General features: G+C 40.1%; 1 protein-coding gene across 2 annotated transcripts in view; it reads left to right on the top strand.

The window, feature by feature from the left end:
- The first annotated feature begins 2,024 nt into the window (after nucleotides 1-2,024).
- UNK (unk zinc finger) overlaps nucleotides 2,025-11,587 on the top strand; it is a 32,583-nt gene continuing 23,020 nt past the window's right edge. For both annotated transcript variants that reach the window (XM_006176461.3, XM_032456826.1), the window contains exon 1: nucleotides 2,025-2,184. In XM_006176461.3, the coding sequence (XP_006176523.2) occupies nucleotides 2,081-2,184 (104 nt within the window). In that variant the 5' untranslated portion in view covers nucleotides 2,025-2,080. The remainder of the gene's footprint in view (nucleotides 2,185-11,587) is intronic.

Below are 11,587 nucleotides of genomic sequence, written 5' to 3'. Positions count from 1 at the left end.
CAGGGCACTGGTTAGATCCCGCATGAGAGGCTGTCAAAGGTTCTGGAACGAAACCAGAAAAATATCCTGTCATCTTTTTTTGACTGCTCAAATGGCCTGGAGGGGGAATGGGCTCCTAAAATAACACCTGTTTTGTGTTCCAAGGCTTTTCTAGGGGATCCAGAACCCTGTCTGTCCCATGCTTTTTACAGGAGAAACAGTCCAGTTATTTTTTTCCCCTCAGTTTTGCTAATTATTAGACAGGAACTAAAACTGCTCCAGGAGAAACTAGGTATGAATTTATATTCGGCCATTTAAGGATGATTAGTGGAAATAGTTTGTCCCTCTTACTGGCCATACTGTTATATTTTTCTTTTTCCTAAGTTGGTGGATGGGAGAAAAAGCAACATAGGAAATGGGGAACACGTTAATACAGTCAAAACAATGCAGAATGTGCTGCAGCGTGTAGGCTACTGTCCTAGTTCCTGTTTTGTTACCAACTTGCTGAATAACCCTGCGCAAGTTGCTTAACCTCTCTGAGTTTCGGTTTCCTCTTTTGTGAATCAAGCAGTTTGGATGATATCATCTCCCAATTCCACCAGTACACACTCATTTTGAAGCTCATAGTATACACCCATAAAACCTAGCACTCTGAACTATATTTCATTCAAATCACATGGGTATTTTGGGGCAACATATAAAGCAATTACTTGAATTTAATAGTAGGATTAAAGCAATACACCATAACTTTTCTGTGTGTATGTCACTTTGGTATTCTTCATCTTCAAATGCCCCTAGTGGTTGAACAATTTGGCTTGTTTAGGAAATACCAATTTCTCAACTTTGTAGGCTGACGATTTGGCTTTTGATGTGAAGTTACTCAAACTAAATAAAATAGGTGTCAGTCTTAAACATTAACAATCTTCCATTCACCCCAGTCTTAAACATTAACAATCTTCCATTCACCCCACCCTGCATCACCGCTAAGGTTATTGGAATGTGTTTCTTTAGTGAGATTATCATAAATCAACACTATCTAATAAAATGTAAATCAGTCTCCAAAACGATGGATTTAAATAGATTCAACATGGAACAGAAAGTTAGATGACGAGTGTTAAAATATATACGAAGAACTTCTCCAGACTGCAGGAAGCAGGGAGGAGACATTTTCCCCAAGTAGAAAGGTTGGCGTCCAGAGCAGGAAACTGGAGTGGATTATAAACCGCACTCTACTCAAACCCAGGCCCTTCCTCTAGACACTGTGACGGTTCTCCACGCCTCTGCAACCTGCTAGTGTACCTGAGACTATGCTAGACGGAGATTAAATTCGCCCTTGGCCTTTAAAGTACTGGAAACAAATTGGTCATGCCAGGTGTCGCCTCTTGAGAACGGGATCAAATAGTGGAGTTCCAGGTTTCAAGGTTGGTAAGAGTCTATGGAGCGCCTCAAGCAAAGGGGCGGGAACACAGTACTGTGTCGTGTAGCTCTTCGTTAGTAAAGACTCCTCAGGCCGACTTCCAGCCGGCTGACTTCCCCTCACGCCCCTCAACTTGGTCCCACTGCAGGAATGAGGATGCTGGCGTACTCCGAGTGCCTAAAGCTCAAAGGCCCAGTGCTCGGTGTCGGCATCACAACCGAGCCCAAGCTGTGCTTAAGTATGGAGGCGAGGTAATTATTACACCTTTGGCACTGAAATCACACTTGGAACTGTTTCACATAAGTCGTTAGGTCCGCCCTAGCTCTGGGCCTCTGCGACTCAGAAGCTCCAGTTTCAGGGGTTAGTCTCCCCTACGAACCTGGAAACGCGCTGTTAAGATGAAACGCAGCGGGACTGCAACCCCCAGAAGCCGTCGCGGGGCCTCAGCATCCGGGACACTGCCTGCAAGGATCCCTGGGTATTGTAGTCCGTTCCTTTAGCAGCAACCCTCTACCGACGGTAAAATTCCTGCCGAACCCGGGACCACAACTCCCAGCAACCCTTGCTGCAGTGCGGGGGGTCTTCACGTTCTCGTGGCGCGGCGCAGGCGCACTGGGTCCTCGGCGCGGACCGCGCAGACTGAATAATAAAAGGGGAGCGGCGAAGAGGCAGGAAGACAGGACCATGTCGAAGGGCCCCGGGCCCGGCGGCTCCGCAGCTTCCTCGGCGCCCCCGGCCGCTACCGCTCAGGTGCTGCAGGCACAGCCCGAGAAACCGCAGCACTACACGTACGTAGAGCCCCCCCCGCCGCGCGCGCACGCCTGACGTCAGCGGCCAGCGTGAGTCACGCGCGCTGGGAGAGCGCGAGGCGGCCTCTCCCTCCCCCCTTCCTCCTCCGGCCCGGCCCAGACCGGTTCCAACCTGCTGGGGCCGGTCCCAACTGCCTCCAACTGCCACCAACCTCTGGTCGGGCCGTGGGGCGGGAAACCCGGTCCCCGCCGCCGAGTGGGGAAGGCGGGTGCTCACGGTGCGGAGTGTACACATCCTAGGGCCGGCCTTCGAGGCCTAACTGTTCCTCAGACCGTAAAACCACAGTACCAGGCACTTTCGGGGCGATGAGAAGTCCAAGGCGCGACCCACATGAGTTCCTAAGGGGCCAGCCCTAGAACCGCCTTTGAATGATGGTTAGCATTGAAGTCCTGTCAGACCACACAGTCCAGGAGGCCTTTTGTGTCCCTAAGGCCCGTGTGTTGTCCACGGAGGCTACTCTTGCTTAAATTCACTTTAAAAGAGTTGACTCAGCCCGAGTCAAGGATCCGTAGGGTGACGGGATCTATGTCCTCACGCCCAACCTAAGTATGGCATCTGCAGGAGCCCCGAATGGTAACACTACGAGAGTCCTGGAAAATCTTAGTTCCTGAGAATCTCCTTGGGCCTAAGTGTAGGTCCTTGTCTTCTTTTTATTTTCTTTTGAGGCACTTAAAGCAACTACCTTGGTGCTTGGTGCATTGGGAGAAAGATGAAAAGGGGCAGGCCCTCCTGTTAAGCAAAATGTTGATTTCCATTTTCCCTGATGCTCTTTGAGTGTCTCTTTCTCCTGGGCACCGAAGTTATGTGCATGTTTAGAGTTTCCCCAAGTGTACCTCAGTCTTGCTGGAGATTTGAAATGTGGGGGTTGAACAACCGTTAAGGGGCAGGCAGTAATGCTGCCTGGTGAACCAAGATCAGGAAGCATGTGTTTGGAAAGAACTAAAAGTAGGCAGGAGCAGTTCTTGTCACAGAAGTAAGACCCATTGGGAAACTTCTGGGATTAGGGAACATCGGTTTTAGAAAGTGTATTGATTTCTTTGTGAGATTCTCTGTTACTGGTTGACATCCACTTGAAACTTTTTCTTCAGCCTCACTCATATTAACTATAAATTTTCTAATGTGACCATTGGTTTGCTGATCATTGCTTACTGGAATTATTTCCGCAGTCCTGCCATTGGTTTTGGTGAGATGGTTTTCTCTCTCAGAATTCAGGTGAATGGTGTGGTCAAGCAACAGTATGGTCTTGATTTGGAAATCTGCAAACTTCACGTAACTGGAACTTGTTTATAATCTCTGGTTCCTCAAATCACGTTTTTCAGTAAAATACCTGTAACATTTTGAGTAATGTGAGTTGGTTTCAGCAACCTCTGTTTCTGTGTTGTCATTAAGTGTACTGTGGAATCTGTATTAGAAAGGCTTCTCATCATTTTGGAATTGACAGGTGAAACAAGTCAACTGCTGTGTAAATGTTAATATCAGTCTTTGTCCTCTTGGTGTTCATTTGTTTAAAATCTGTCTTTCCATTCCTTGTGGGATAAGTACAGGGTAGTCAGTCTTGGCTCTTGAAGTGGCTTACTCAGTCAGCAGTAGCAGATGAAAAGCCAGAGCCTGATTGGGTGCTTGGAGGTTGGAGGTGTTCCCAATTTTATTTTCTGTTATCTGTTCCTGTGTGTTTATGTTTTTAGCTCCAAAAATCAGATAGAAACCAGTTGTCTTCCTTGGTAGATTTATGGACGTTTAGACACCTTGATGATTGGGAAAACTTCATTCCTTGTCACCCAGGTCTGAGGAGCGGGGAGCACAAGGACACTGATGATGGCACCAGTACACTTGTTGGCTCTTGATTTTTTTTTTTCTAAAGTGAACCCGTTTGTTGTCCTTGGGGGTTAGGAGACACAAATATTTTAATTTTGATTTTATATTTACTAAGAAATTTTGAGCTGCCCAGCATTTCTTGTCATTTTCCTTTGTAGCATAAATTTCTATAATTTGTTCCAGTCTGAATATGACCTTATTATCTATTGCATTGATCACATTGTTGAATACAGACATAGACCCCCTTGGTTTTTCCTTTTTTTTTGGAATGTTTGTATTTCTTTAACATGTCAAAATTTTTTATCTTTTAAAACTTATACATTAATATGTTAATTTGTGTATTTTTTTTCCTGATGTTGTTTGAGATTGTCTGACATGCAGTAATTTTGCAATAATCCTGAAGAGATTTGCATTAAAATTGAATCCCACTCATCTTAATGGCAGACAAACTTGGTAAACACAGTTGGATCCATCAAAAGCAAAAATTGCCTTCCTATTGGCTTACTTCTTGCCCTTTATTCTTGTCCCACAACTAAAGGCCTAGGGTGTGAGCCCTCCTTTTCCTAAACCAAGAGAATTATTTATAACATAGTTTGAGAGATAATTATTTTGTTGATTTTTAAGAAAACCTCTTGAATAATCTTACTTTAAGGGAAACTTCTAATTAATTCTTTCATCAAATTGATACAGCAGGCACTTGTGCTAGACCTGAGGAATTCAACCCTTTTAGAAAACAGTCATGTGAGAATTTCCTCTGTTACACAGTTCTAAGTATTTGATTAGCGCTAAATAGAATGGTAATGTGCATGTATTATACTCTTCAGTATGAGAACCATATGATCTCTTAATAGATAATTTGTCTTTTTGTTGTTGTTGGACAAAGACTAAATTTAATGCAGCTTTATTCAGAATCAGTCCATCTTGTATATTAGAAGAGTTTTATAAAAACAGATTAAGAATGGGAAATTCTGGAGCAGCTTACATTCCGAAATGTACCTACAAATTTAGCTAACTTTGGGCTTTTTACTATATAACAATTTTACTGTGAAACATATAGTTGAAAAGTCACCAAAAAACCTGCCATCTGAAATATCCCGGTTTTTGACCTTACTGTGTTGACCCTATAAGAGAATATAAACCTCAAAGACTATTAAGTCAGTTTTGGACTCCTTTACTTGCAGTTGATTTGCAGACTTAATGCTCTTGCATTAAAGGCAAATGAAATTCTAGTGTACTGAAGATTTCTTGGACTTTCTGGCCACTGAGTAGACAGAGAATAAATGCTTTATAGTCTCATCTAGCCAGGTGTCGTTTTAATTTAGGACTGTTCCCTGGACATATTTAAACAAGAATAATGTAGCAGTACTTCCATAGATAAACTATTTTGAGGGAAATTTGTTAGTTCATACATTATGTAAATGTCATGAGCTTCACTTGATTGCATCTGATTGTGTTTTGGAAAATCTAGACAATGAACAATATTTAAATCATTATTGCAAATTGCAGTAACATGGTAAATACATTACTAGAGTACAGCTCTTGCACAATGAAAATCATTGGAAGCATTGCTTAGCAGCCTGAGCAAGAATGAGTTAAACATTTCTGGATCTTATTTACTTGTTTATCAAGAACTAATTTCTTGCAAGGCAGAGTGAGAGCTCATTGTTTCAGGCAAGCCCACAAAATCCCCATTAATAAGTGTTAAGTGCCCATGCTAAGGGTAGATTCAAGTTTAGCACCTAGTTGATATTTGCTATAGTCTAAATGATTAAAGTGAAGATTTGCTTAATGGTTAAGTTTTTTTGTTTTAATCCAGCTATGTTAGATACTAAAGAAGGCTTCCCCACAATCCATATGCATCTGCTTTGACTGGTGGTTTCTGTCAACCTACAAAGACTGTGGCTTATTGGTGAGGGCAGCTGGACAACTCTGAGAGCAACTTAGAGAAATCCACCTTGGGCACACTCTATAAAGGAGCTCCTTCTCTGGAAATAGCACCCCAGATAAGTGCACAAAAGCAAGACACCCTCGTGGACCTACTTCCTCCCGCTTTCAACACCCTGATGCCTGAAGGTGAGGTCTCCTTCCTGTGTGTCTTAGAAGCCATGAGCTCAGTTAGGTAATGAGAGCCCTAAAACAGCCTGAGTACCACACATCTTCAGGCTTTCTTGCCAGACCTTTGCCTAAAGGTTATTTTTCTCATTAGGAGAGACTCTAGGTCAGGAGACTGATAAAAGTAAGGTTGCGTTTAAAGCTACATTACTTTAAATAGAGGACTGGTCTAGCGATTATTTTCCCAAATGGGGGCAGTATTTGCTTAATGATTAAGTTTTTCATTTTGTTGTTTTGTTGTTTTTTTTTTTTGATCCAGCTGTGCTTGATACTAAAGGAGGTTTTCCCACATATGCATCTTCTGTATTTTGAAATTGCAACTATGGACAGTTATGGCTAATCCTAGTAGATTGTCTTCCCTTCTTTTAACATCTTGGATGAATTTTGGGGCACACTAATGTGTTATGTGAAGATGGATGTTGAATGTAAGTTTCTCTGTCATTCTTAGCCAATATGTAAAAATTACATTAGCCTAATTGCTAAAAATGCCAAGAATTTGCGTTCAGTATCCTTCTGGACAATGTAGTTTTCTTGTTTTCTTACCATATAGATACTCTATAGATTCACCCCAGCCAGTCATCTTAAAATACCTGCATGGGCAACAGAGAGATCTACGGAGAAGGCTTGGGTAAAATCAGTACATATGAAAATAGGTACGGGGTTAATTTTGGGGATGATAGAAATGTTCTGGAATCCCACAGTGGCGATGGTTACACAACAATATGATGAATATACTAAAAACTACTGAAAAGTACACTTTAAAATGGTGATTTTTAAAATTGAAGTATAGTGAGTTTACAGTGTGTCGATTTCTGGTGTACAGCATTATGTTTCAGTCGTACATATACGTATATATATTCCTTTTCATATAAAATGGTGAATTTTTATGTTGTGGTCATTAAATCTCAATTTTTTTGAAAAAGAGATGTTAAAATCAGTGTATATGAGTCCCCCCTACTACAGAGGCCTTAGACATATGGCCTAAAAGGGCTTGGTAGCATCGTTCAGCATGGGAAAGCCTGCAGCTTAAGAAAAGCTCCTTGGCACCCTTTTCCCAGCCTGCTCAGTGGCTTTGTCCCCATATATCCATTCTAGGCAAACGTGCACATGTTGTAAGTCTACAGAGATTCTTTTGAGGTAAAAAGTGAATACTCAGCAAGTTTGAGACCCCTAGTTGTTAGTAGTTGTACTTTAAATTGTCTCTAAATTGGTAACCGTTGTAAGGAACAAGCACACTTTGCCAGTACCTTCGTAAAATGAATTGTTTACTTCCTAGGGTGGGTGGGAGGTAGAAAAGGTTGCTGTTCTGCTAAAATGCAGTCAGTTCTGTTCATCAGGTATTGGGATGACTGTTTTTATGTTCACATGGGCATTTCTGTAAGGACAGGCCATGTGTTTTAGGCATTTAAAATGATTTCAGTAGCTGTAATATTTTAGTTCAAATGATCACAACAAACTTTTTATTTTTTTCTCTATAAAATCCCTCAACTTTCACCCCTTTTTTCTTTGCCAGTGTGTAGAATTTGACAGCAGTATCAAGAGCTGATGAGGAGGAGAAGATGGAAAGGAGTCTAGCGACTTAAAAATCTCATAGCGTTCTCTGTGAGGTGACCTTTTTCCTGTTGGTGGCTCTATTTAGGAGACAAAGAAGATATTAAGGCCTGTGACAGTATCGTCATGTCATATCTGAGCTTACTGAAATGTTTCTTCCCTTTCCTTATTCTTTACATCACAGTTTGCTTTTTGTGTTCATAAGTTGACTCATTTGTTTCCTATTAGTATTTGAAGCACCATATGGCCACCATAAGTCCTAACAAAATGACTTCTGATGAGGAGGGGGAAGGCCCATATTCCCACCTTCCTGAGATTTTGGCCTATTCACAAAACTACCCTCATTGAAGAGAGATAGTTATGCTTAGAAAAGAAGAGGTTGATAAAAAACTTTTGGCATGGTGTTTTATGACTTAAAAGTTTTAACTGATAGTTTTTATATCTAAGCTTTTATTAATTTTGGTAAGAACATTACTGTATCTTTTTAATTTAACTTCTACTGCTAAAAGGTGCCAGGCATCTAGAAGCCTGCAACTTTAGGATTTGTGTGAGTTGAACCTATCCAAACATAACATAAATTAAAAACTTGTACTTGTATTTTCTTCTTTAAAAAATTTTTTTTTACTGTGGAACTAAAAGTACTTTTATAATGAACACATAAAATGAATGTTAAATACCCGGTAGAGTATGTTATAGTTAACATTTCTGTTTTTATTTTTAATATTAAACTTATTTTATGATATTGTAATTATGACCTGTTAAAAACTTCCTGACATATTTTAAACAGCTTTAAAGAGTCACTTACGCTTATTCCTGTAGCTTAATTAAGAAAAGCACAGTTAACAAAAAAAGAAAAGCATAGTTAACAGTCAGCATGGTGTTTAAATATGGTGACTCTAGGCCAAATTGTCTGAGTTTGAAGGCCAGCTCTGCTGCTTACTAGCTGTGGGACCTTGGGCAAGTGAATTCCCTTTTTGTGTGTCAGTCTCCTGAGGATGCCAATAGTACCTGTCCCAAGGGGTTGTTACGAGGATTAAGTGAGTTTATATATATATATATATATAAAGTGCTTAAAACAGTGCCTGGCACTTAGCACAGTGTAGGTACTATTCTTATCAACATTTGAACAATGCTCAGGCTACTGCTTTCAGTTGCATTGCTACCTCCTTCAGCAGCCTTAATCAAATCCCTTCTTTAGCAGCATTCACACTGAAGTAGATTCTTCAGTTCTTGGGCACACATGGGTCAGTGTCTCCTTCTATTCCAGAGCACTCCTTTCTTCCTCATCCGTTCAAATTTCATTTCTGTCGCAGTTCTTATAGCCCCTACCAGAATTGGTGTTCTAAATGGATCTACTCTTTCAGGGACAAAGACTTTGTTGTACAGAAAACAGTATTCAAAATAGCATATCAATTAAAATGTTTATACTAAAATAGTCATCATATTGGAAGCTTTTCAGGGCAGCTGTGTACAGGAAAACTTTGAATCAAGTCAAGCTGTTAACTGATTTAGTGAAGAATGAACCAAGATGTTTTTGTTTTTGTTTTTGTTTTCCCAGTTGTTTTTTTTTTTTCAATTAATTTTTGTTATCAGTTGACGTGTAGTCTGTACAATGTTTTGTTGATTTCTGGTGTACAGCATCATGTTTCAGTCATACATACACATACATGTATTCGTTTTCATATTCTTTTTTATTATAGGGTACCACAAGATATTGAATATAGTTCCTTGTGCTATACAGAAGAAGCTTGTTATCTATTTTATATATAACAGTTAGTATCTGCAAATCTCGAACTCCCAATTTATCCCCACCCCTTTCACCTCCAGTAACCATAAGTTTGTTACCTATGTCTATGAGTCTGTTTCTGTTTTGTAAATAAGTTCATTTGTGTGGGTTTTTTTAGATTCCACATATAAGTGATATGGTATTTTTCTTTCTCTTTCTGGCTTTACTTAGAATGACAATCTCCAGGTCCATCCATGTTGCTGCAAATGCCATTATTTTATTCTTTTTAATGTGAACCAAGGTTTTCAGTACTCCTCAAATATTACATGACCTTTCCCTCCTCAATTTTACCAGTTCCAGGATTCTTAGGGCAAGGAGACAGTTATAGAATGGAGGAACCAGGGACACGTAGGACCAGTTGCACACCAACATTGTACCATTCATGTTTCTTATTAGTTCTTGGGGCCAGGACAGCTCACAGGTGTCGGCTCTTTCCCAGTGTGGAATGGGCTGAAATTACTTGCTAGTGAGTGGCTCCCCTACCTTAAAGTGTTTGCATGCTTGAGTGCTTGTAGCACTTGTACTGTAGGTTCCTGTGTATGCATCCTTGTGTTAGGATAGTTTTATTATATCCAGGAGGTCCATATTTGCCCTAAGGTCTTTGGCTAAAACCCAGTTACAGGATCAAAGCCTGTCTTAAAGATTCAAACACTAGGGAATTCACTAGACACTTATTTTATCTGCCTGAATAATACTATCTAAGCTTGTTTTTTCTGCCAGAGAGAATGTCCTAAATGAGAATCACTTCAAAGGATAGTGCTTTATCAGAATTGTCCAAATATTTGCCAACCACCGATTTTAGCTTTATTTGGCCTTGCCTTGTTTTTTAAAAAGCCATTTTTGGGGCAACTCCCACTGCTGTGGTTATTGTTAGAGTTGTATGGTTTCTGGTTGTGTTTGGTGTCAGAACAGAATGTGTATGTATATCTTTATAAACATTGAATCTAGAAATGCTAAAGTTTACCTAAAGCTCTACAAAAATGAGGAAAACTTTTTTAGCAAATTGTAAGAAATATATATTTTTATACACACATTTAGATTAAGTAATTCAGGATTATTAATCTACTGCTTATCTGCTCTTATAATTAATATTCACTTTGAAGTTAAAGATTTTATTCTCAAATTTAAAAATGAAGAATCTTTGACAAGCCATGAACTATGAACTCTATGACTAAATTCTTTACAGGCATTACATATGGGAGGAAAAAGTAGCCAGTAGGGTATATATGACTATGGAAAACAGTAGATTACACGTAAGTGTCATTTGAGCCTTTGGATACCACAAATATAGTCTTCAGCAGTGACTGGGGTTTTGGCGGTGTTTTGTTTGTTTTTGTTTTCTCCTTCCTTTGCTTGTTGCAGAATCCTGTCACATTATGGTTACATTTCAATAAGGAATATTTAAGAACAGGACCGTTTCTTACATTTTAAGATTCTGTTTCCATGATAAAGCTTGTATATTGCTTGAAATAGATGAATTTCTGTAATAATGATGAACACTGGTGGCTTATTAGGAATATGTGCACATCTGTCAGACTGCTAGGCCTCTGCCATCCCGTGTCAGGGTCATGAGCAGTGACCACTGACTGGCCAGGAGAGCAGACAGCTCCCCCAGAGCAGGGCCATGACCTCCAGGCTGCAGGGCATCTGGTGTGGGTTTCTTCTGTCGGCTCAGCCTGTTGTCCCATTTTTGTTGGGCTCACAGGTTGCTGTTCACTGTGCACAATGGGAGTCAAGTCCCGAGCATACCTGGGGTTGCAGCACCATCCTGTTGCTTCTCCAAAGGCCATCATTGTCTTGCCTGTTTACCTTTTTATTCAAATCTGACCGTTCTACATATGTAGCCAATCAGATTTTACAAATCGGAGGCAGGATGACATTCTAATAGTCACTCATTTTACAAAAAGATTTACCATAGTTCACTTCTAACGTAAAGGAACTCTTCTGAGTTATTAACAACATGTCTTTCATTTAATTTTGGATCAGGATAGATTCCCTGTCAAGTTGTCATTAAAATTATGGATTTCTTCCCTAATAATTTTTTTAAATTCTAAAAATAAAGTTACAGTAACGAAAAGCCTAGATAACCCCTAAAATCAGTAATACTGGATATATTT

This window comes from Camelus ferus, chromosome 16 (assembly GCF_009834535.1).
Source record: "Camelus ferus isolate YT-003-E chromosome 16, BCGSAC_Cfer_1.0, whole genome shotgun sequence".
Classification (NCBI taxonomy): domain Eukaryota; kingdom Metazoa; phylum Chordata; class Mammalia; order Artiodactyla; family Camelidae; genus Camelus; species Camelus ferus.
This window is presented reverse-complemented; position numbering and strand designations above follow the sequence as displayed.